A 27,550-nucleotide genomic window follows, 5' to 3' on the forward strand; every position below is an offset into this window, starting at 1 on the left:
GAAGTGGATACACTGGCATGGGCATTGGATCAGTCAAATAGATAAACGCGTGAATTCCTGCGTGGACTTGGACAAATAAAGCGAGAGTGTGGATCTGACAGCATCACTTGAACATCATTCAGTTTATTTTGCAGTGGATAGTAGGATTTTATTGTAATTAGTTTTTATTTTGGAAACGTCGTTATCATTTCACATTTCTATCTAAAGAGTTTTGACAGTACATTTACCACAGGTCCGCTCCTGAGGTTTTATAAAGGTTGTGTGAGGTTGAAACCTACAGTGCAGTCTTTCACTGGTCAGCTCAGTGATCTGTAACTGCCGTAAAGATCTCACACTCGCACGCGCAGCGCGCAACAGGAGCATCTATATAAGAAACTCGTCGCGATCTTCCTCATCAATGCAATGACGCGTGGATGTATCGATCATCGATCATGGCTAAAAACAGTTCGCTGTACATCCGCATCGTCGAGGGAAGAAATCTGCCCGCTAAAGATGTGTAAGATGAAGCTTCAATTCACTTTCTTTAAATGGCTTCGTTAAAGCGATATTTTACACAGAAATATCAAATATTAAGTTAAACCGAGTTATAATTAGGACACGAGCATGTTGTTATTGTTTTTACCTCAGGTCTGGAAGCAGTGATCCATACTGCATCATTAAAGTTGACAATGAAGTCGTGGCCAGGTGAGGCTTTCATTCTTACCTGAGTGAGCTTTTCTTCACTAATAAAAACAGTAAATGCGCAAATGATTTGAATGAATGTTAGTATAAAATTGTAATTGTTTGTTATTATTATAAAAATGTTTTATATAAGATTCAGGTAGATTCTGCTTTGGTTTAGTTGGTAGTCTTTATAATTAATATATATAGCTAATGAAAGTAAATGGTACCCTATGTGTATATAGCTCGAAAAAGTGAGCATGTGTGTAAATGGTGAATTAATGTAATTTATTGGTATTAATGTGTAACTGGTAATAATAATGTTTCTCTTTAAAAAACGTTTTGTATGACACACATACACACGTCTTGTGTACCACAGCGGATCAAGCATCAACCAGTTACAGCATCAGTCCGTTACCATGGAGACCAACTATCCCCCACTCCCTCAACAAATGATTTGTGTGTCTATTAGGAACATGTGTGTGTTCTTCTTTCAGATGCTGTATTTGATACAGCACACCTGGTGTGGTGCATATTTAAAAAGCTTTGTGTCTTTTGAAATGGAAATGATCGAGCCTTCCTTTTGAGAAATTGGGTGACCCTATTGATTGTTTTCTGTCATCGTCACTTATAGACATTTAAATTGTTTCTGTACCCGGGTAATTTCAGAAACGCTGACGTGCTAATGCAAATACCTGCCAACTAAACCTTCTCTACTGTACTCCATCTAGAACAGCGACCATCTGGAAGAACCTGAATCCGTTCTGGGGGGAGGAATACTCCCTTCATCTGCCGACCGGCTTCCACTCGCTCACCTTCTATGTGATGGATGAAGACACCATTGGGTAACAAGCGTGATGAGAGTGTGGTTCAATGTTAGGGTCAGCATGGGTCTGATTCTTTGACCTCATTTTGTCATTATATTCTCAAGCTGATAAACCATTCAGTTTAAACAAAGCAAAATTACATCTGAACTTGACAGTCATGATATGCAAAAGAGCGGTTTTGATCCACTCGAGAAAAACCATACAAGCTTTAAGTGATATGGTGGTGGGTGGATGAGAGATTTGTCAGTGCTTATGAAACACGAGTTAATAATGAGTTCTTACAGAAGGAAGAGTGTAAATTGTTGAATGTGTGAGATTAGATGAGTAAACCAACAGCTGACAGCAGGCGGTACGGTATGCTGCTGGGTATTTCTCTTCGCAGTGAAATCTAAACACTCACTAATGTAAGGAGATCAACTCTGATGTAAACACACATTCACATGAGTACACAGATGATGGTGTCACTACATCTTAAATTAACTTACATTTACAGTTCTGCATTACAGTAAAGATCACAATGATGCCTTAGAAGAACCTTTTTGGTTCTTGGAAGAACCATTTCTTTTATACATTTATAATCTAAAGAACCTTTTATAAAAACAAAAAGGTACTTCAGATGTATAAGATGCTTTAAACAACTATTTAGACAGTAAAGTTCTTCTATGGCATCATGAGGCACCTTTATTTTTTTAAGAGTATATTTGTCCATCTTATAGTAAATACTTAACTCATTCCCCGCCGGCCACTTTTTGAAAAGTTGCCCACCAGCGGTTTTTGTGATTTTCACAAAAGTTTCACAAAATGTCACGTCGGTAGATTTTCTAGGAAAATCTTCTAAAAATATCTAGACATACAAATATATCAAATGAAAGAACAAACCCTCTGCTTTCAAACAAACAAACACAACGGAAAAAAACTTTCATCTTATCTATATTTTTTAAATATGGGTATTTTTCTTAAAGAATAAAAATATTTTAGAAAAAAGCTGAAATAATAGCATTTTTCTGAAATAAAGTTTTTATAGATCAGATTCAGAACGAGTATCAAAACATACACTGAAAAAAAAACTTCTGTAATCGGTTCCACATAATTAAATTAGTTTTTTTATGAAATTAACATTAATTAAAATTAATTTCATTTTAAGAAAACTTGATTTAATCATGTTGAACTGGTGTACATAATTAAATTACGTAGATACAATTTTTTAAGAAAAATAATTTCAAGAAAACTTAATTCAGTCATGTGCAACCAGAGTTTTTTTTTTTCAGTGTACACAGAGTTTAAAATTAGTAAATATTTTTTTGCTTCAGTTTTTTATAAATTGGGTAAGTGCACTAGTGGATAATCACAGTATTACAGATTAACATAAAACTTCATCCTGAACACGTTTTTTAATGCAAATGTTTTCTCTTAATTGACGAGATAACTTGTCAATGGCGGGGAAAGAGTTAAATACAGTTTATTCTTTATTAAATTAGTCATGGTGTTTTGTCTCCCCTGCTGTTTAAACATACATTAATACAGTGGTGGCCGGTGACTTCTTTTTTCGTGGGTGCTTGATGCGAAGTTCGTCACAACATGTACGTAGCGCGTCGTGTGTTGTTCCTTATTTCAAAATATGTGTTCTGCACATCGAGTGCGTGTATGTGCATCACGTGTCTTGTCGAGGTAGGTGCCTGCTGCAGATGCGTCTGAGGGTTTATGTTAAAAGAAACGCTCACATATGCCAGATACTCGCATAATCTCATGCGTAATTAGAGTTTGCTGTTAAGGGAGTGTCTTGCGTGTATTTTGTGAACATTAGCGTCTCTTTTATCATAAACAGTTTTGACGTGTGTGCAGCTGGCACTTATTTTAAAAAAAAGTGATGTACATGGTTCACATGATGCAACAAACACATATTTTGAAAATGCAAGCAACACACATGACATTCCGAACACTTATTTTGAATTAGCGCCCCTCGGATGAGCAGTCACCAGCCGCCACTGCATTAATACAAGCTGTAGTGTTTCTCCTTGACTTATAATATCTAAAGATAGACGTAATGTTTTTCTTTTCAACATGACAGTCATGATGATGTGATCGGGAAAATCTCTCTTAATAAAGAAATGATCACTGCTCAACCTAAAGGTAAGCATCTGCTGTTGTTTCTCATGCTAAAGTTAGATGTTGTTTCATGATAAATGTTGAGAAAGGTCTGACTCTCTATGATCTGTGACTCTCTATGACTGATCACATGACTCCAGTTGACCTTTACGGTTATATGAGATATAAATCTGTTTAGGTTCTTAATTTGTTTTTTATGTTGACCTGTATGCTTGACAACTTTTTAGCATCATGCAACAGACTATTTATCGTTTCAGGTTATTGTTGTTAAGTGCATGGGTCTTCAACAGGGGGTCCAGGGCCCTTTGGAGTCCCTGGTAGTATAAACAGGAGTCCTCAAAATAATTTTTTAATTTTAAATGTTTTTTTGGAAAATAAAATTAGGCACACAACAAGATGCATTAAAAATATAATATTACAAATTAAAACTTGATTAAAATGAAAGTTTCCACATTAAAATCTATTTAGTAATATAAAATGCTTTACCAATAATTATTGTTTTTTTTGTAATGTACGAAGTATATAAACCCAGTCTTAATTTGATATAAGTACTGCTTCATAATATATGTACTGGTCCATTAATTAGATTTTATATATATATATATTATATATATATATATATATATATATATATATATATAAATCTAATATGTATATATACATATTAGATTTTCTTGTTTTCCGTAAAAATATAGACCAACAATATCACATTTAAGTGATTTTGTGCATAAAGCAAGCAACAAACTCTGCCAATGGGGTAAGCAAAAAATCCTGAACATTTTTGTTAAAGAATAAATTCAAGAAAAATTCAAGAAAAATTTGCTTACCCCATTGGCAGATTTTTTGCTTGTTTTATGCACAAAATCACTTAAATTTGATATTTTTGGGTCTAAAAACGTATTTTCTTTGTCGTTTTGCTTTTAAGAAAAAGCATCTTAATTTAAGAATTTTTAGATATTTTTACTGAAAGAGTCAGTTTTGAAGACAAAAATACTAAGAACATTTTTTCTTGAAAATATTTTTTTAAGAGGATGGTGGTTTCTTTATATAAATCAGAAACAAAGCTATGTAAAGAACGATCTACAGTATGTTAAACAATAACACATTACTTATAGATTTAATACTCTTCTTTAATCAAATTGCTGGTACACTGCTCAGCTGATTATTAGTTCTTATGGGAAAAACATGATGTGCAGTTTAAATGACTGTGGAGGGTTTCACATCTAGCCAACATGAATCACTGCAGCCTGTCACGACTGACTCACCCACAAGATCATGGGAAGAGTTTGGGTCCATACAACCCTTAGTCTTCTGATTTATTGCAACTGTAAACGCAAGTCAATATAATTCACGTGATTTAAACAGTTTGCTACATGAAAAACACTAGTGCATTGCACAAATGTCATGTGACATCACTAAACTTCATGTTTAATAGTATGCTTCAAAGATTGCGTAAGTTTATGATAGTGTACACTGCAAGCACTGTTCATGACTATATAGTGTGGTCTGGATAAAAAACAAAGAACTAAAACCTGATATGTGACCCAGGCTAGTCTCAAAATTAATTTCTGAGATCAGGAGCATCAAAGTTTGATTAGACTGATCAATCAATCTTTGACATGACCTTACTCAGTCAATTAAAGACTAAAGATATCAAAATTATGTTTTCACAGAATGTTCTTTACATTATGTAGGATGATTTTAGCTGAGTTTTCACGTCAGGCAAGGTCACATATGTGCATGTTTTTAATCCTTAGGTTTAGATAACTGGTTGAATCTGACTCGTGTCGATCCAGATGAGGAGATTCAGGGAGAGCTTCATTTGGCTCTGGAGCTCCACAGAGATGTTCACAAAACCTTTCTGAACTGTCACGTCATTGAGGCCCGGTAAGAAACCTCTTTTCACCCAAAATAAGTGTTCAGAGTGTCACGTGTGTTGCTTGAGTTTTCAAAATATGTGTTTTTTGCGTCATGTGAACCATGTGCATCACGTGTTATGTCAAAATAAGTGCCCGCTGCACACGCGTCAAAACCGTTCATGATCTGAGAGACGCTCACGTTTACAAAATACACGCAAGACACTCCCTTAACAGTAAACTCTGATTACGCATAAGATTATGCGAGTATCTGGCAAACGTGAACGTCTCTATTTTCATAAACCCTTTAGACGCGTCTGCAGCAAGCACTTATTTTGACAAGACATGTGATGCACATAGGATCTCTCGACCCGCAGAACACATATTTTGAACAAAGGAACACATGACAAACTTTGCATCGAGCGCCCTTGAAAAAAGAAGTCACCGGCCGCAACTGGTGAATTGCATAGCTCTATATTATTTGGTCTTATAGGGATAGTTCACCCAAAAATGAAAATACTGTCACCACCCACTCACCCTCAGGCCGTCAAAAACTTATATACATTTTTATGTTTTGCTAAATACAATGGAACATATTTGTAATCAAGCAGGAAACAGAAGCACCATTGACTTCCATAATAGGAAATAAAAATACTATGGAAGTCAATGGTGCTTAAAACAGTTTGGTTACAAATATTGCTTATATATAAAATAAAGAGGTTTGTAATAACATGAGGGTAAATGAATGACAGAATTTTATTTTTTAGGTGAACTGTCCCTTTAAGAGAATCTGATAAGAAATTTTTAAGATCATCATATTTGAATTTTGTCATATTCTGAGTAAAGTTAGAGACACTGATGTCATCTCATCAGAAAGTTAAAAATGTGAGATCTCAGGACAAACATCTGAGAAGTTGTAAAAAAAAGATTTTCAAGAAAAAAAATCTTAGTATTTTTGTCTTGTTTTCAGTAAAAAATATCTAAAAATTCTTAAATTAAGATGCTTTTTCTGGATCAGCAAAACGACCCAAGAAAATAAGTTTAAATTGAAATGATTTTGTGCATAAAACAAGCAGAAGGAATCTGCCAATGGGGTAAGCAATTTTTTCTTGAATTTTTCTTGACTTTAGTGTTTAAGAAAAATGTTCAAGATTTTTTTGCGTGCCCCATTGACAGATTTTTTTTTGCTTGTTTTATGCACAAAATCACTTAAATTATATATTTTTGGTCAAAAAACTAGACTTATTTTCTTGGGTCGTTTTGCGCATCAAGAAAAAGCATCTTCATTTACGAATTTTTAGATATTTTTACTGAAAACAAGAATACAAAAATACTAAGAATTTTTTTTCTTGAAAATAATTTTTGCTGTGTAGGAGTCATTGTTTGAGATATTAGATTTAATGTGTGTGTGTGCGGTATGACGTTAGACATAATGTGAAAGAACGTATAGGTGGTTTCATCATATCTGTAATTATTATGATTATATTACAGACACCTGTGATGAAATGTGATAAGTCACACAACCAATGAAATGTTAAAACTGTATTTTAATTCATTACAGAGATTTGGCACCACGTGATATTACTGGTACATCTGATCCATTTACAAGAATAATCTACAACAATCTCAGCGTTGAGACATCGGTAAGATCACGCGTCTTCATTTAGTGATCATTGTTCATTTGAAATAAATTCAGTGATTTTAAAAAGATGTTTAGAAACTACACTGTAAAAAAAATCAGTAGAAATTACAATGTTATTGCAGCTGGGTTGCCAGTAATTTACAGTAGATTTAAATGTATGTTATTTACTGGTAAGAGTTTGTTCAAAGTTAAATAAATATTAAATATTAACAAGTCTTTATCTTTACAGAATAAAACTATACAATAACAGCCTCATGCAAAGCATTCTGGGAATCAGAAATCATCATCAAACTTTTTCTGATTTTTGCTTCAGATTTTGTTTTCCAGAATGTTTTGCTTGATGCTGTTTTTTTAGTTTTACTCTGTAAAGACAAAGACAGTAAATAACATCAATTTAAATCTACGGTTACCGGCAACCCATCTGCAATTTCTACTGATTTTTTTTTTTTACAGTGTAAACTTAGTTGTTGTCATGTTAATGTGATTAAAATGTTTTACTTTAAAATTGACAATTACTTCTATAATGATCTAAAACATCCACTGAATAATAATTAATTGTGTATCTGCTTTAAATGATGTGCATTTATATCAGATAATCAAGAAAACTCGTTTCCCTCACTGGGATGAATGTCTGGAGTTATGTTTGAATGAAGGTGAAGATGATGCTGATGGAAACATCATAGTAGAGGTTTGGGACTGGGATATGGTGGGCAAGAACGACTTTCTGGGGAAGGTGGAACACGCCCATCAGTGTTTTTGTTTAAATAATTCACATGATGTCTCTTTATGAGTAAAATATCAATGTCACCTCAACACATCATACAGTATTTACTCCATACCTGAAACGAATACTAAATGAAATACTGTCGACGCATTATGTTTCCTATCTAGTGTGATAACCAAAAATGTTTCCTAGATTGGGAGCTCACAAATAAACCCTATCCGCCAATTTCATTCAGATTCATCTATTCTTTATCTTTTCGTAAATCACATTGTGCGGTAATGAACTGTAGTTATTTTCAGAAGCCATCATTTCTCTAACAAAACCATGTTTGCTGTGACGTCAAAGCTTGTATTGAAGGATATTCTGGCTGGTGGAGAGCGTTTGACAGATGCGTTTCTCTTGCTGTTAGTGTTGATGCTCTGCTGTCTCTGAAATACATGAACAACATTACACTGTAGAGAACCAATCAAGAGCAATGTACAGTAATGTAATACAGCTCGCTTTATGAACACCCACAGAAACATGAGACTCATTTTACATATTGACCTCATTGTGTTTCACCTGAATAATGACTCGATAGAGAAGAAGAGTTTAACTGTGCACATTGAAGCTGTAATGTTATGCTGTAATTACACACACATATCAGTGTTAATGTCAAATATATTACTGGTGTGGTTTAACTGTAATACTGAATGTTTGTGTAGGTGGAAATCCCTCTGTCATGTATGTACAGAACTCCAGTACTGCAGGGTTGGTTTCGTCTACAACCACTGAGGAACAAAGAGGACGACGCTGGGTAAATTTGTGTGTCTGAGCTGATCTTTATGTGCATACGGTCACAATCTGGTGATAGTGTCATGTTTTGATATGCTGTAGTGTGATCTTAATTGATTTAAGCCTGCAAAAGGTTTTTTATGTAATGAATATGACATCAAGCCAGACATCAAATTATTCCTCTGGGCTTGTGGTTTGAATAAATTATTTAAAAGTTACTATACTGTCTCCTAGAGTTTATCTGTGAATGAGACACAGTCTGGTGTAAGCACACTTTCACCTACACTGTCTGTCTGTCTATCAGAGGGAAACTGGGTGCCTTACGTTTGAAGGTGCGTTTGGTGGAGGACAGAATTCTTCCCTCTGTGTATTATCAGCCTCTGATGGATCTGCTAGTTGAAGCTGTCATTTCTCCAGCTGAGGTACATCACACAAAAACACATACACCTGCTGTGAGCTATAAGAAACATCCTAGTTTAGGTCCTTACACACACAACATACTTTTAGAAACACTGAATTATAGTGATGTTTAATATTTATTTTATAGAAATGTGTATTTTCCTTATATAATCTATCGTATTTTTTATGAGAGGCAAATCTTAAAATGTTTAATAAAAGAGGCAGATCTTAAAATAATGATTCGTCTCTTACCCCATATTTTAGGATCAGACTCTCTTATCTCATACATTAGGATTCTTATATTTTAGGATTTGTCTCTCTTATATCATATTTTAGGATTCGGCTCTCTTATCTCATATTTTAGGATCAAACTCTCATCTCATATTTTAAGATCAGGCTCTCTTATCTTATATTTTAGGATTCTTATATTTTAGGATTTGCCTTTCTTATCTCATATTATAAGATTCTCATATTTTAGGATTTGTCTCTCTTATATCATATTTTAGGATTTGGATCTCTTATCTCAAATTTTAGCATTTGCCTTTCTTATCTCATACTTTAGGATTCTCATATTTTAGGATTTGCCTTTCTTATCTCATACTTTAGGATTCTCATATTTTAGGATTTGGATCTCTTATCTCATATTTTAGGATTCTCATATTTTAGGATTTGCCCTTCTTATCTCATACTTTAGGATTCTCATATTTTAGGATTTGGATCTCTTATCTCAAATTTTAGGATTTGCCTTTCTAATCTCATACTTTAGGATTCTCATATTTTAGGATTTGCCTTTCTTATCTCATACTTTAGGATTCTCATATTTTAGGATTTGGATCTCTTATCTCATATTTTAGGATTCTCATATTTTAGGATTTGCCCTTCTTATCTCATACTTTAGGATTCTCATATTTTAGGATTTGGATCTCTTATCTCAAACTTTAGGATTTGCCTTTCTTATCTCATACTTTAGGATTCTCATATTTTAGGATTTGGATCTCTTATCTCATATTTTAGGATTCTCATATTTTAGGATTTGCCTTTCTTATCTCATACTTTAGGATTCTCATATTTTAAGATTTGGATCTCTTATCTCATATTTTAGGATTCTCATATTTTAGGATTTGCCTTTCTTATGTCATACTTTAGGATTCTCATATTTTAGGATTTGGATCTCTTATCTCATATTTTAGGATTTGCCTTTCTTATCTCATACTTTAGGATTCTCATATTTTGGGATTTTGATCTCTTATCTCATATTTTAGGATTCTCATATTTTAGGATTTGCCTTTCTTATCTCATACTTTAGGATTGTCATATTTTAGGATTTGATCTCTTATCTCATATTTTAGGATTCTCATATTTTAGGATTTGCCCTTCTTATCTCATACTTTAGGATTGTCATATTTTAGGATTTGGATCTCTTATCTCATATTTTAGGATTCTCATATTTTAGGATTTGCCTTTCTTATCTCATACTTTAGGATTGTCATATTTAAGGATTTTGCTCCCTATTTCATATTTGAGTATTCAGCTCTCTTATCTCATATTTTAGGAGTTGGCTCTCTTATCTCATATTTTAGGATTGTCATATTTTAGGATGTGATCTCTTATCTCATATTTCAGGATTTTTAAGATTTTGCTCCCTATATCATTTTTGAGGATTCGGCTCTTTTCTCATATTTGAGGATTCGGCTCTCTTATCTCATATTTTAGGATTCTCATATTTTAGGATTAGCCTTTCTTATCTCATACTTTAGGATTTGGCTCTCTTATCTCATATTTTAGGATTCTCATATTTTAGGATTTGCCTTTCTTATCTCATACTTTAGGATTTGGATCTCTTATCTAATATTTTAGGATTTTTAGGATTTTGCTCCCTATTTCATATTTGAGGTTTCAGCTCTCTTTTAGGATCTCATAATTTTGGATCAGGCTCTCTTATCTCATATTTTAGGATTCGGTTCTCTTATCTCATATTTTAGGATCTCATAATTTTGGATCAGGCTCTCTTATCTCATATTTTAGGATTCGGTTCTCTTATCTCATATTTTAGGATTCTCATATTTTAGGATTTGGCTTTCTTATCTAATATTTGGCTCCCTATCTCATATTTTATGATTCGGCTGTCTTATCTCTGTTTAATGGTCTTCGTCATATTAAGTGTTCATTGTATTTTCATTTTAACCAAATAGCTATGGTTGCGCGTTTCACACACAAACACACACCTCTCCAGACCACGTTGATGCTGACTGACAGCAAAGGCGACGCATGCGCTTTTAACTTGTAAACTCAAGGGTGTATGCGTAATGTAGTCTCTGCTCTCCGTGAGACGAATTAGGAAGTGTACATTGTGAGGAGCGCTCTGAAAAGCGGCAGCGCAGCCAAAGGATTAAAACCTCTGATTTAAACAGATGTGCAAATGAGCATTCCGGTACGCTAAAACCACGTACCACAGGGAGAGGTGGTGGTACGCTCAAGAGCTAAATTTAGAAGTGGCGGTATTGAGTACCGGCGCGTTCCGGCCCACTTAAAGCACTGATTTCAGGGAAAAAATTGGTCCATGGTTTCCACGCTAGACTTGCAGCGTGAATAAATTTGCGTGCAAGGCAGCATGGGGAAACCCAGGCTAAAAATATGAGATAAGAGAGTCTGATCCTAAAATATGAGAAAAGAGAACCAGATCTTAAAATATGAAATAAGGGAGTCTCATCCTAAAATATGAGATAAGAGAGCCGAATCCTAAAATATGAGACAAGGGAGACGAATTCTAAAATACTAGATAAGAGAGTCTAATCCTAAAATATGAGATAAGAGAACCAGATCTTAAAATATGAGATAAGGGAGTCTCATCCTAAAATATGAGATAAGAGAGTCAAATCCTAAAATATGAGATAAGAGAACCAGATCTTAAAATATGAGATAAGGGAGTCTCATCCTAAAATATGAGATAAGAGAGTCAAATCCTAAAATATGAGATAAGAGAACCAGATCTTAAAATATGAGATAAGGGAGTCTCATCCTAAAATATGAGATAATAGAGTCTAATCCTAAAATATGAGATAAGAGAGCCGAATCCTAAAATATGAGACAAGGGAGACGAATTCTAAAATACTAGATAAGAGAGTCTAATCCTAAAATATGAGATAAGAGAACCAGATCTTAAAATATGAGATAAGGGAGTCTCATCCTAAAATATGAGATAAGAGAGTCAAATCCTAAAATATGAGATAAGAGAACCAGATCTTAAAATATGAGATAAGGGAGTCTCATCCTAAAATATGAGATAATAGAGTCTAATCCTACAATATGAGATAAGAGAGCCGAATCCTAAAATATGAGACAAGGGAGACGAATTCTAAAATATGAGATAATAGAGTCTAATCCTAAAATATGAGATAAGGAACCAGATCTTAAAATATGAGATAAGGGAGTCTCATCCTAAAATATGAGATAATAGAGTATAATCCTAAAATATGATATAAGAGAACCAGATCTTAAAATATGAGATAAGGGAGTCTCATCCTAAAATATGAGATAAGAGAGTCAAATCCTAAAATATGAGATAATAGAGTCTAATCCTAAAATATGAGATAAGAGAACCAGATCTTAAAATATGAGATAAGGGAGTATCATCCTAAAATATGAGATAAGAGAGTCAAATCCTAAAATATGAGATAATAGAGTCTAATCCTAAAATATGAGATAAGAGAACCAGATCTTAAAATATGAGATAAGGGAGTCTCATCCTAAAATATGAGATAATAGAGTCTAATCCTAAAATATGAGATAAGAGAACCAGATCTTAAAATATGAGATAAGGGAGTCTCATCATAAAATATGAGATAATAGAGTCTAATCCTAAAATATGAGATAAGAGAACCAGATCTTAAAATATGAGATAAGGGAGTCTCATCCTAAAATATGAGATAAGAGAGTCAAATCCTAAAATATGAGATAAGAGAACCAGATCTTAAAATATGAGATAAGGGAGTCTCATCCTAAAATATGAGATAATAGAGTCTAATCCTAAAATATGAGATAAGAGAACCAGATCTTAAAATATGAGATAAGGGAGTCTCATCCTAAAATATGAGATAAGAGAGTCAAATCCTAAAATATGAGAATCCCATAATATGAGATAAGAGAGCCTGATCCTAAAATATAAAATAAGACAGTCGATCCTAAAATATGAGATAAGGGAGCCGAATCCTAAAATATGAAATAAGAGAGCCGAATCTTTTACCCAATCCTGTTATCAGGTTGATGATCCCACACCTCTCACTTTGCTTGAAGAGGTGACAACAGTAGAGAGTCGTCAGGACATCGCTATGACTCTGGTGAAGATCTACCTCGGCCAAGGTCTGGTCGTGCCATTTCTGGATTACCTCAACAGCAGAGAAGTCCACAACACCAGTACGTGTGTGTGTGTTTGTGTGTGTGTTTCTCCAGCAGTGGATGTTGTGTGTGTGGGTGATTATAATTTCAGTCCAGTTATATTAACACATTTCCTCACGCTGTGAAGTCATTTCTCTGAACTTCTCTGTCTCATTAATGTTGTTTTGCTCTCTGTCACGATCGTGCGAGCATGCGTGGGATTTTTTATCCTCAGCTTGGGTTTTGATAAACAAAGTGCACAAGTTTCCATAGCAACTCCACAGGAAGCAGTAGAAAACGGATGATCATAAGATGGGCGTGTCTGCCGGCGAATGAACGAAGATTGAAACTAGAAACAAGTGTTGAGTCTGATCATGTGTATAATGTATCATGAAAGTCATCTCAGTTTTCACCTGGCAGATGATACAACAGGTGTACTGATGTGTGTAGTACACTAAAACAATCACACAGAACATTGCTGAAGCCACTTAACAATGCCCGTGTGTTGTGTAGTAGATCATTGTTCACAAACACATGTCTTCTTGTATGTTCCCAACAGCAGATCCAAACACATTGTTTCGGTCAAACTCACTGGCGTCTAAAGCCATGGAGCAGTTTATGAAGGTGTGTGTGAAATATTATTATTGTGTGATTGTATATCTGTGTAGGATGTAGTATGAGGTTTGTATGTTTATGTGTGTCAGGCTGTAGGGATGCTGTACCTCCATGAGGTTCTGAAGCCCATCATCAATCGAATCTTTGAGGAGAAGAAATACATAGAGCTTGATCCATGTAAGATAGACCTCAACCGCTCCAGGTGTGTACAAGCAACACACACACATAAATCTGCTGTTTACTGGAGGGTAACAGAGTATCACAGAGTATCTGGAAAACATGGGGGAGAGAGAGAGAAAGAGAGAGAGAGAGAGAGAGAGAGAGAGAGAAAGTTGTTGCCAGGCAACCGAAGAGAACTTTCTGAACTTTGTATAAATAGCACTTTTCATTTAGATCTATGTATAGCATATATTCTCCACCTGTAAAATGTCACGGAGCATCTTATGATGAGGACCTTCTCAGTGTGCAAGTGAATTTCATGTAGTAATGATAAAGTAAATGCCCTGATGAACAGTGTTGGGGGTATTGCATTACAAGCACTGCAAAAAATGATTTTCAAGAAAAACATTTTTTAGTATTTTTGTCTTGTTTTCAGTAAAAATATCAAAAAATTCTTAAATTAAGATTCTTTTTCTTGATGAGCAAAACCCCATTGGCAGATTTTATTTGCTTGTTTTATGCACAAAAGGTTTAAAAACTAGACTTATTTTCTTGGGTCGTTTTGCTCATCAAGAAAAAGCATCTTACTTTTAAGAATTTTTAGATATTTTTTTACTGAAAACAAGACAAAAATACCAAGAAATGTTTTTTCTTGAAGATAATTTTTTGCCGTGAGTAACATGCATTACGTAATAATATTACTTTTCTGAAGTAACAATTAAACTATTGCATTACTTTTTACACTGCAAAAAATTATTTTCAAGAAAAAAAATTCTTAGTATCTTTGTCTTGTTTTCGGTAGAAATATCTAGAAATTCTTAAATTAAGATGCTTTTTCTTGATGAGCGGAACGACCCAGGAATGTAGGTCTGGTTTTGGAAGAAAAAAAAACAAATTTAAGCGATTTTGTGCATAAAACAAGCAAAAAAAATTGCCAATGGGGTAACCAAAAAAATCTTGAACAATTTACTTAAACACTAAATTCAAGAAAAATTTGCTTACCCCATTGGCAGATTTTTTTTCTTGTTTATGCACAAAATCACTTTAATTTGACATTTTTGGTCTGAAAACTAGACTTATTTTCTTGGGTCGTTTTGCTCATCTTAAAAAAAGCATTTAAGATTTTTTTTATTTTTCTTGAAAATCATTTTTTGCAGTGTAAATGTACACATTAATATTTGAGTTACTTTTTTCAAAAAAGTAAATGCAAGTTGCACTGCAAAAAATGGTTTTCGAGAAAAGAAATCTTAATATTTTTGTATTGTTTTTAGTAGGAGTGTCTGGAGGATTCTTAAATGAACATGCTTTTTCTTGATGAGCAAAACGACCCAAGAAAATAAATCTAGTTTTTAGAACAAAAATATCATATTTAAGTGATTTTGGCATAAAACAGGCAAAGATATGTGCCAATGGGGTAAGCAAATTTTTGTTGAATTTTTCTTGAATTTAATCATTAAATTTGATGTTTTTGGTCTAAAAACTAGATTTATTTTATTTTGTCGTTTTGCTCTTCAAGAAAAAACGTCTTAATTTAATAATTTTTAGATATTTTTATTGAAAACAAGACAAAAATACTAAGAAAATGTTTTTTTGAAAATAGTTTTTTCCAGTGTACTTTCCATGTAAAGTAACTAAGTAACTTTTTTGGGGAGTAACTTAATATTGTAATGCATTACTTTTAAAAGTAACTTTCCCCAACACTGTTGTCAATTGTCACTATGCCAATATTCCTACCGGCTTTTTAACCAGTAAACTTTACCTAAGGTGTGTACTTCATCTCCCTCTCTCTCCCTCTCTCTCTCTCTCTCTCTCTCCATCTCTCAAGACGTATATCATTCAAAGGTTCATTATCTGAAGCCGAGATCCGGGAGAGCAGCGTGGGTCTCTTGCAGACGTATCTGACCAGCATCATGGAAGCCATCGTCAGTTCTGTTTCTCAGTGTCCTCCTGTGATGAGAGTCGTGTTCAAACAGCTTCATAAACGAGTAGAGGAGCAGTTTCCAGGAGCAGGGAATGAGGTAAAGTCTCCTCATACTGTAAGTCCGATCTCATGTTGATGTCTATCTGGATGATGTCACGTCACTCGTCTCTCTCTGCAGGATGTGAAGTATTTGGCCATCAGTGGGTTTTTCTTCTTACGTCTGTTTGCTCCTGCGATCCTGACGCCAAAACTCTTCCAGCTGAGAGATTGTCACGCTGACACGCGCACCAGCAGAACTCTCTTACTGCTCGCCAAGGTTTAACACACACACACAAATGGAAACACATACAAAGTGCTACATTGTTTCAAAACCACATATATAGTTGCTTGTGATCCTTAAATCTGATTGGATAAGAGACATTCCAAAAGTACTGTAACTTTGTTAGTGCTGCCTCACGATTGGTTGCGACGAATCGTTTGCAGAATAAAAGTTTTTGTTTACATAATATATGTGTATATGTTTGATAATGTGTATAATAATTATGTATATATAAATACACACACATACATGTATACTTTTAAGAAGACAAAATATATAATAAATATTTATTTATAATATAAATTATGTGTATTTATACATAATTATTATACACAGTACACCCACATACATTATGTACATAAAAACTTTTATTCTGCAAACGATTAGTCGCGAATAATTGTGAGGCAGCACTGTGTTATGTATGTAAGACTGAACAGATCTTTAACTCATTCCTCGCCAGCCTTTTTTTGAAAAGTTGCCCGCCAGCATTTTTGTGATTTTTACAAAAGTCACAAAATGCCCTCAAGGAATATTTTCTTCTAAAAAAATAAATATACAAATATATCAAATGAAAGAACAGACCATCTGCTTTCAAACAAACAATAAACAAAAACAGGGGAAAAAAATGTTTCATCCTATCTTTATTTTTTTCTCTGTTTATAAACTCTTAAATCTGGGTATTTTTCTTAAAAAATAAAATTTCTTTAGCAAAAAGTTAAAATTATTGCATTTTTGTGAAGGAATTTGGTTAGAGATCAGATTCAGAACGATTATCATAACATACACAGAGTTTAAAATGAGTACATCATTTTTTTGCTTCACTTTTTTATAAATTGGGTAAGAGCGCCATCAAGTGGATAATTGCGGTTATAGATTAACATAAAAACTCATCAGGGACATGTTTTTTTCATGCAAATGTTTCTCTTAATTGACGAGATTACTCTTTAATGGCAGGGAAAGAGTTAAATTCCAGATTTAGGTGACGATCACAACAAACGTGTTTTAAACGCCTGTACATGGAAGGCACTGCGTTTTTTTGGGGGGTCACTTATAAAAGGCAGTGCAGCAAGGCTTTTATATTGCTAGGCAATCACCGATGCAGCTGTCCTGTCAATCAAATATTGAAACATGAGCTCTCTGGCATAATAGCAGAAACTTTAAAAAGACGGCACTTGCGCAGCCCTTGTTCGAGGGAGAGAGGTGTACAAACATGCAGGAGACAAGGAGCGAGTGTAGTCTCCGGTTATTCCAAACAACAGTAAACTTCTGTCACCACAACAGAACGTCCGCCTCTCCTCTCATTTGATTGGACAATGGAAGAATGTGAATGAAGTCGGGCGCTTTTCCGCTCAAAACGTTTCTTTAAAAACACATGGCAAAGGGGGCAGCCAAAAAGCAAAGCGTTCAGGGTAGATAAAGAGCCCATAGAAAACCATTCAAAAAAGGTAAAAAATGTTTTTTTAAAAAATCAAGCAGAAACAGTTGAATATTTACAGTTTACCTTTATATTCTTTCATTATAAACTTTACCTGTTCTTCACCTGCCTTGTGTGTCACACACTATCGCCATCTGCAGGTGAAATATCTTAACACACACAGTTTAAGGATTAGTTCAGTGGTTCTCAAACTTTTTTAGTGTGCGGCCCCCCTTGTGTACGTACATTCCTTCGCGGCCCCCCAAAGAAAATTTATGACAAATGTGCTCTAAAACGTATTATTTTAATTAAACAAAACATATTAAATTATACAAAGTAGTGCTGTTGGTTAGTAGCCTTATTTTTTAGGTTTAATTACACAAAATTCATGATAAATTAATGTATTTTATAAAATGTCATAAAACTGGGCCCCCCCGGCACCATCTCGCGGCCCCAGCCCCCAGTTTGAGAACCACAGAGTTAGTTCACCCCAAAATGACAATTTTATCATAAATCTCTCTCTCTCTCTCTCTCTCTCTCTCTCTCTCTCTCTCTCTCTCTCTCTCTCTCTCTCTCTCTCTCTCTCTCTCTCTCTCAGGCTCTTCAGAGTGTGGGTAATTTAGGTCTACAGTTGGGTCATGGTAAGGAGCAGTGGATGACTCCTCTTCACTCCATCATTCTGTGCAGTGTGGTCTCTGTTAAAGATTTCCTTGACAAGCTGATAGACATCGATCACAACAGCGGTGAGTTAATACTGAAGACACCGATCAACTTACTAACCTGACGAGAGAGACTGAGAGAGACTGTGTCTGTTGTCGTACATAAAAAAATTATTCTCACTTAGCATTTTTGTCTTGTTTTCAGTAAAAATATCCAAAAATTCTTAAATTAAGATGCTTTTTCTTGATACGCACAACCGGCGCAACGTCCTATAATGACTCTGAACAGGTTCACGCCTACTTTTGGGGGAAAACAGACTAGACCTGACATTGACTTCCATTCAAAATAGCGGAACAAAGCAACGCTCGTACACAGCTGACAGGCGTAAATAACGTAAGAAATCACTCAGATTAAACATGTTGAGTAATTATCTGTCCACACTGCCTGCCATAGAGCGCGAAAGATACATTAACACATTTAATTTGGTCAATATAAAAACATGTCTCTTTCATTCTCCCAGCATCAAATTTGTGTAATAACGCTCCCTATTGGCCAGAGGTGTCTTACCTGGACATTTACATTGTACCTCATCGAGTCAACAGGAAAGCCAGTGAATGATTTTACTTTGTATTTGAAAGTTACTTCGTATTTATATCTTATGTCTTTATATTTAGTGATATTCCAGCAATCATAGCGTTACACAAATTTGACGCTGGGAGAACGAAAGGGACATGTTTTTATATTGACCAAATTAAATATGTTAATGTATCTTTCGCGCTCTATGGCAGGCAGGGTGGACAGATAAATACTCGACATGTTTAATCTGAGTGATTTCATAAGTTATTTACGCCTGCCGGCTGCGTAAAAATGTTGCTTTGTTCCGCTATTTTGAATGGAAGTCAATGGAAGGTCTAGTTTATTGTCCCCCAAAAAGGGGCGGTGACGAAATTTACAGTCAAGTTCCCGGATGTGCCGGTAGTCTGTATGAGCAAAATGACTCAAGAAAATAAGTCTATAGTTTTTAGTAGTTTTTAGACAAAAAATATGAAATTTAAGCGAATTAGTCCTTAAAACAAGCAAAAAAAAAAATCTGCCAATGGAATAAGAAAAAAATCTTGAATTAAGTGTTTATGAAAAATTAAAGAATTTTTTGTCGTATTCCATTGGCAGATTTTTTACTTATTTCAAGCACTAATTTACTGAAAGTTTATATTTTTTGTCTAACAACTAGACTTATTTTCTTGGTCATTTTGCTCATTAAGAAAATACATCTTAATTTAAAAAATTTTAGATAGTATTTTTGTCTTGTTTTCAGTAAAAATAAGTTAGAAAGTAATTTTTTCCAGTGTGCACATATACACTGCAAAAAATGATTTTCAAGAAAAAAAATCTTAGTATTTTTGTCTTGTTTTCAGTAAAAATATCTAAAAATTCTTAAATTAAGATGCTTTTTCTTGATGAGCAAAATGACTTAAATATTGACCAAAAATATCAAATTTAAGTGATTTTGGCATAAAACAAGCAAAAAAATCTGCCAATGGGGTAAGCAAATTTTCTTGATTTTTTCTTGAATTTAGGGTTTAAGAAAAATGTTCAAGATTTTTTGCTTACCCCATTTTTGCTTGTTTATGAGCACCATTGGCTTCCCTAGTATTTGTTTTTCCTACTATGGAAGTCAATAGTGCTCCTGTTTTACAAATATCTTCCTTTGTGCAACTTGAGGGTAAATTTTGACAGAATTTTCATTTTTGGGTAAACAATCCCTTTAAGGTACTGTTACTCAACTTACTAGTAATTTGTAGATGTGTTGCATGTGGAGTGAATGTGAAACACTGTTATCTGAATACAGGCGAGTGCGCCACCTGCTGTTTGTACTGAAGTACTGCATCTCACCTCCAAATTTCGCAAGCCGCTCTGTTAAATTCATATGAATCAATACCTGTACAGGACATTGGATGTAAAACTTCACCATATCCCGAAATCATATCGTTTCTTTTTACTGGTGTTACGTCAAGCACCACTATTATTATTTTTTAGCCTATTTCAGGTGATTTCAACAAACACATTAACAACCATTCAGAACACTTCAGCAACCGCATAACAATTCATTGTCAAACACAGACAGGCAGTTTTTCATTGTTTCTGTGTGTTTCTCCTCAGTGTGTGAGGTTCCTCAGCGAGCTGTGTTCTTACCTTCAGTCATAGTAAAGGAAGGATTCCTACAGAAACACACAGCAAAAGGACCACAGCTCATCCAACGCTTGACTTTCAAGAAACGCTACTTCTGGCTGAGCTCAGAGTCGCTGTCATACGCCAAGAGCCCTGACTGGCAGGTCTGACACACACACACACACACACACACACACACACACACACACACACACACACACACACACACACACACACACACACGCAAGACTGTTCATGCTGTAATACATGATGTCATCAAGCTCCTCCTCCTAACCACCTGTCCACACTTTTCATTATCCAATCAATTTCTGATAAATAAAATAATAAATCTCACTGAGTTTTCTATTTCACTGGTATATTTTTACAGTTGTATTGTGTGTGTGTGTGTGTGTGTGTGTGTGTGTGTGTGTTACAGGTGCGCTCCTCTATTCCTGTCCAGCGTGTGTGTGCTATCGAGCGGGTGGATGAAAACGCCTTTCAGCTTCAAAACGTCATGCAAGTCATCACACAAGATACAGAAGGACAATTACAAACAACATACCTGCAGTGCAAGGTGCAAAACACACACAAACAGAAACACACACACACACAAATTAGTAAGAATTGTTTGTCTGGGATGCAACTGTAGAAGACAGACAGAAAAAACACTCACAATATACAGTAAGCTATGTAAATTTTTTTACTGATGTGTTTAAATTGCACACTATTACAGCTGGTGTGTGTGTGTGTGTGTGTGTGTGTGTGTGTGTGCGCACGCGTGTGTGTTTCAGAATGTAAATGATCTCAATCATTGGCTGTCAGCGATCAGGAAGGTCAGTATTTATAATGAGAACATGCTGCCATCATTTCACCCTGGAGCTTACCGCGGTAACAAATGGACCTGCTGCTTACAGCCAGACCGCACAGGTGTGTGAATTAGTACTATAGTAAAACCACTGTATTCATTAAGGTACTATGTCATTTGATTTGTGCATTAATATGATAATCATTATATTTTGTAAAATCTTAAACATTAACATTTAGCAGATTTTTTTAGCTAAAGCTACTTACAAAGTGAGTAGTGCTCGATGTGAAGTTCGTCACAACATTTATGTAGCCCGTCATGTGTGTGGTTCGTAATTTCAAAATATGTGTTCTAGAGTTATCATATGTGCATCACGTGTCTTGTTAAAATAAGTGCTTGCTGCAGATGCGTCTAAAGGGTTTATGATAAAAGAGACGCTCGCATTTGCCAGATACTCGCATAATGTCATGTGTAATCAGAGTTTACTGTTAAGGGAGTGTCTTGCGTGTATTTTGTGAACGTGAGCATCTCTTTTATCATAAACGGTTTTGACGTGTGTGCAGCAGGCACTTATTATGACAAAACACGTGATGCACATGGTGAACATGACGCAACAAACACATATTTTGAAAACATGAGCAACACACATGACACTCCGAACACATAGTTTGAATTTGCGCCCCTCGGAAGAGCAGTCACCAGACGCCCATGATCTTTATGTTCATGATAATCAGTGCATCGGTTATATCAGTGTTTCTGTGTGTTTGTTTTAGTTGCTGGCTGTAGTCGGACTCACTCTGCTGTGACTCTGGCTGACTGGAGTGATCCATTAGATCCTGATGCTGAAATACAGATGATTTATAAAGAGCTTCTGCAGGGAAGAGACAAACTCAGGTGTGTGTGTGTAAATAATCCTAAACCTCCAGCAGGTGTCGCTGTTGTACTGAAAGAAGACTTGATAATACCTGCTTCCTTTAACATTATACATTTATATCTTCTTATTAAAAAAGAATTAACATATATGAACCTGGACCACAAAACCAGTCATAAATAGCACAGGTATATTTGTAGCAACAGCCAACAATACATTATAGTTGTATGGGTCAAAAGTGTAAATTTTTATGTATAGGATATAAGCTAATTTCCACCAGCCTTTTTTTTTCTTTTTTTTGGAAAGTTGATTTTCACAGAAGTTTCACAAAATGCCTTCCAGGAAAATGTTCTTTTAAAATATATAAACATACAAATATATCAAATGGACAGACCATCTGCTTTCAAACAAACAATAAACAAACAAAACCAGGAAAAAAAACGTTATATATTTTTTATCTGCTTATAAACTCTTAAAAATTTGTATTTTTCTTTTAATATATTTAATATGTATATATGTATATATATATATGTGTGTATATATATATATATATATATATATATATATATATATATATATATATATATATATATATATATATATATATATATATTAGGGCTGTCAATAGATTAAAACAATTAATCTAGATTAATCGCATGATTTCATGAGTTAACTGCGATTAATCGCAAATTAATCGCACATTTTTATCCATTCTAAATTTACCCTTATTTAACACTTTTCAGGTTTTTAATATTCTAATCATATATACATATATAGATGCTTTATGGAAATGTATGTTAACAACAGCCTGTTTACATTTTAACAGATTCACCAGCCATTGTTTTGTATATGAATTTTCCTTTCAGAAGATTTTTCTTTCTCCATTTTTGTTTGCTGCTGCATCATTTGTGACCTGTGCTGGCAAGTTGAGTCGGAATTAGCAAATTTAAAAAAAAGTTGTTCATATTTTGACATTCTCTATTAAAACATAGAAAAATGCATGATTTGTTGAAATATAACAAAATATGACAGAACTACACGTGTTTGAAGTTGAAAGAGTCAAATTACCACAAACATTTCCACATCCATACATTATATTACCACATCAATACCTTAAAATCACTGGTAAAACTAATAGATTTAGCACACACAAAGCAAAAACATCATCAATGTATGTTCAACTTTTTTCCTTTTGTTTGATTGACATTGTGACAGACTGCTTAAAATCTAAGTGATCTAATATAATGTTACACATCAGATAGTTTTACCCAACAGTTAACCAAACATTTACTTAAAACATAACAGATTATAGAGCCTACCTGCGTGAATTCTTATCAAAACAGATATTTGTAAAACTGTAATTTTGTGTAGATGTCTATATATCCGGGTCGCGCACTCGCGCGTCTGTGTGCACGCGCTTCAGATATCAGTCAGTCAGCGTGAGGGGATCACTTTTGAGTCTTGTCGCTCTTAATAACTCTTTAACATTAATCAGGTACCGAACTTTATCTCTCTTAATGACTCTTTTAACATCAAGCAAGTCCTGCAGTCTATTTTCTAAATCATGCATAAAAGCGAAACCAAAATGAATTGAGACGCATTTTTGTATTAGATTAAGCATTAGGAGGACGGTAAAGGTTACACCTCTCAGACGTATAAATAAAGATCATATCAGATGTCCAACGAGCATTTAGAGCATTGGATTTGGTAGACGATTTGCTTAATGTTCTTATTTCTATGAAAACCTTTTACTCATTTAGAGAGAGTCACATTTGTCTGCGTCTCTGTTCATTCAACTATGGGCTGGACCAAGGGTCAAACAGAAATTGCGCGTTGCGTTAATCTCCGTTAATAAAATTAGTGGCGTTAAAATGAATTTGCGTTAACGCGTTATTAACGCGTTAATTTTGACAGCCCTAATATATATATATATATATATGTATGTATGTATGCATGCATGCATGCATGCATGCATGCATGTATGCATGTATGTATGTATGTATGTATGTATGTATGTATGTATGTATGTATGTATGTATGTATGTATGTATGTATGTATGTATGTATGTATATATATATATATATATATATATATATATATATATATATATATATATATATATATATATATATATGAAGAGTTTCGTTGCAAAACGAGATAACCACCGTTTTTTTAATTGTTCAGAAATCTTGTTTTTTGGTTGTTCATTCCAATTAATTTCAATGCAACTGCAGTTGGTTTGTTTTGTTTAAACCTTCATAACTTAAAAAATACAGCTAAGTAGCACCATAAAACAAAATAATAACATGATAACGTAATAATAAACATGTTTTGACAAAAATGTTAAAAAAATGAATTTATCTCGTTTTGCAACGAAACTCTTCATATATATGTTATATATATGTTTTTTTTATATATATTTTTGCAAAAGCTGTTAAGGAATTTGTTAGAGATCAGATTCAGAACGATTGTAAAAACATGCATTCTTAATGAGTTTAAAATTAGTAAATACGTTTTTTGCTTCAGTTTTTTTATGAATTGGATAATTGCGATATTACAAATAAACATAAACATTAATCAGTAACACGTTTTTATGCACATATTTTCTCTTAATTGATGAGATAACTCCTCAATGGTGGGGCTAGAGTTCAGTAAAAATATTTTGTTCCATGAAAATATTTTGTAAACTTCCTACTGTAAATATATAACAAATATATATTTATCATTAGTAATATGTCTTCAGTTGGACAACTTTAAAGGCAATCTTCTCAATATTTAGATTTTTTTTGCACCCTCAGATTCCAGATTTTCAAGGTAGTTGTATCTCGGCCCAAATATGATCCGATCCTAACAAACCACAGCTTTCAGATGTACTGTATACATGTTAATTTTCCATTATGACTGGTTTTGTGGTCCAGGGTCATTATATATATATATATATATATATATATATATGAAGAGTTTCGTTGCAAAATGAGATAAATCCGTTTTTTTTAATTGTTCAGAAATCTCGTTTTTTGGTTGTGCATTCAAATTAATATCAATTCAACTGCAGTTGGTTTGTTTTGATTTAAAGCTTCATAACTTAAAAATACAGCTAAGTAGCACCATAAAACAAAATAATAAACATGTTTTGACAAAAATGTTAAAACATTGATTTATCTCGTTTTGCAACGAAACTCTTCATATATGTATATGTATAAATATACATACCGCTATATATGTATAACATATCACCATCTCAGAATTGAGGGTGGTGGGATGTTTTAAATCAACATCGGATGAAATCAATAAACATTACAAGATTTACAAGTTACGCTAAATAATAAAAAGCTGTTGCAACTTGCTATAAGCTGTCACTTTTATAAACAAAAATTTACAGTAACTTGTTATTTATTCTGTTTGATGTAAATTGGTATGATCTTGACCTACGGTATTTTGGCAGAAAAACTATACTTACCATGGTAAATTACTATAGTGAAAAGCTGCCATCGTTTATCGTGTGTATTGTGATATAACCGCTGTGGATGTTTGTGACACAGGAAGAAATACCTGGACACACAGGAAGTGGAAACAGCAGAACAGGAAGTGACTCCTGTGAAGACCAGCGACCTGTCATCAGGTCAGATATTAGTTTTTTCTCGTTTACTATGGTGTATAGTACAGCTTAATCATGCAAAGGTTATGGTTAATCCATAATTGTCAAATGATAAAGATGAAAATGATAATAAATATAAATGTCTGCTTTTATCAGAATCTCTGTATGTGTGTGTTTATGTTAGTGTCTACTCAGGGCCGTTGTGAGCGTGCACGAGTCGTCGTCTCTCGTTTGTTGGATGTTGTTTTGGATTTAGAACAGGTACATTCATCCTTCAAGAGTCGAGAAACAGATGAGAACAGTTCACTTATAATGAGCTCTTAAAGAACGACAGAAACCCTGTGAAGACCACGACTCACCTTCACTGTCCTTCAACACACACAGATGATTATTACTGTACAGGACTTCTAACATCTAACACACACACACATACATACACACACACACACACACACAACTGTCAAATGAAACGTATGCAATCCAGACGTCTTTTAATGATACATTTCTTTATATGTTTTTAAAGTAATTATTTTTATGGATTTGTACGTGTTTTTATTCTGTACTTTTTAAGCAGATGCCCTAGTGTAGCTTTTAAACCAGCCCTATCTGTGTTTATCTTGCGGTCTGCATGGCATTTTGCTAAATGGCGTGACCCTGTTTTTAAAAACACACAGGAAGACATGCAGAGGAGTAATTGACAACAACAGTGTGTAACATTGTGCCCACTACACTACACACTACAATTTATTTTTGTGTTGTTATCTGGATCCATGGTTTCTTCCATACAGTCTGTGAAGTAGTTTTTGACCAAATCTGCAGTGTTCCTGAACTTGACTGATACTGTAATTGTAATATTTTTATATTTGCACTAAAATGATTTGTATATCGTCTAATAATATCAGCATTTATATTATTTTAAATGTTATGAATTGCTTTAAATTTATTGTAGATTCTCCTGTGCACATAACGTATTCAGGTTCAAATGTGTAAAAGATTGGGAGCAATGCTTCATCTCTTAACATGCAGTATGATGATGTATCTGATATTTTTCATGTCCATGGCATGTTTAGATGTTTTTCTTTATAAATTAGATGGATTTTAGTCTGTGGAATAACCTAAATGAAGGCTTTGCAATGTGCCAAATGGTGTTTTGAGGTTGTGCGAGCATGTGTGTACAAAACAGTGAAGCGGATTCATTTTGAACTTTTTTGCCAACTGATATCATTTAAAACATTTGCAGTCCTGTGCCTTTTGTTGATTCTGTTTGGGAAGAGAGAGAGACGTTGATCTGCTGTGCCTATTAAAACTGTAAAACAATTTACACAAACCTGAAAATCTCACCACTTTCTTTTTAACACACAATTCAGGGAAATACGGAGCCCCTAAGGAGACATGAAGCAAAAAATCATGCGAAACTAAACTTTAAAAAAAATTTCTGCACATGAAGGTTTGGAGTGAGCACATGCAAGTTTCATGTGAGCACATGAAACTAAACTTTAGATTTGTTTTACTCCAATGTCACCTTAGGGGCTCGGTAGTACAAGACTGATAAAATGTGAAAGTTTAGTTTCATGTGCTCACTTGAAACTTTCATGTGCTAATTTTTGCTCCATGTCCCCTTACACTGCATGAAATGATTTTCAAGAAAAAAATTCT

At 34.1% G+C, this 27,550-nt stretch overlaps 1 protein-coding gene across 1 annotated transcript; it reads left to right on the forward strand.

The window, feature by feature from the left end:
• Window positions 1–27,221, forward strand: LOC129414498 (rasGAP-activating-like protein 1). The gene is made up of 21 exons (XM_055168560.2): window positions 1–496; window positions 628–684; window positions 1,392–1,505; window positions 3,556–3,617; window positions 5,351–5,480; window positions 7,011–7,092; window positions 7,684–7,824; window positions 8,520–8,611; window positions 8,894–9,011; window positions 13,248–13,401; window positions 13,922–13,986; window positions 14,067–14,179; window positions 15,962–16,154; window positions 16,236–16,373; window positions 18,389–18,533; window positions 20,611–20,783; window positions 21,056–21,193; window positions 21,411–21,546; window positions 22,198–22,318; window positions 25,839–25,918; window positions 26,079–27,221. The coding sequence occupies exons 1-21, from the start codon at window positions 414–416 to the stop codon at window positions 26,216–26,218; spliced, it is 2,475 nt and encodes an 824-aa protein (XP_055024535.2). The 5' UTR covers window positions 1–413; the 3' UTR covers window positions 26,219–27,221.
• The last annotated feature ends 329 nt before the right edge of the window (window positions 27,222–27,550 follow it).

The sequence above is a fragment of the Misgurnus anguillicaudatus genome, chromosome 5, assembly GCF_027580225.2.
Source record: "Misgurnus anguillicaudatus chromosome 5, ASM2758022v2, whole genome shotgun sequence".
NCBI lineage: Eukaryota > Metazoa > Chordata > Actinopteri > Cypriniformes > Cobitidae > Misgurnus > Misgurnus anguillicaudatus.

What these genes read in the sequence shown, in the direction of transcription:
- LOC129414498 (XM_055168560.2), top strand. Translation starts at nt 414, where the DNA reads ATGTATCGATCATCGATCATGGCTAAAAACAGTTCGCTGTACATCCGC. An exon ending in CTCTCTTACTGCTCGCCAAG is followed by an intron (nt 16,374 to 18,388) that starts GTTTAACACACA and finishes TCTCTCTCTCAG; the next exon opens with GCTCTTCAGAGTGTGGGTAA. An exon ending in CCAAGAGCCCTGACTGGCAG is followed by an intron (nt 20,784 to 21,055) that starts GTCTGACACACA and finishes TGTGTGTTACAG; the next exon opens with GTGCGCTCCTCTATTCCTGT.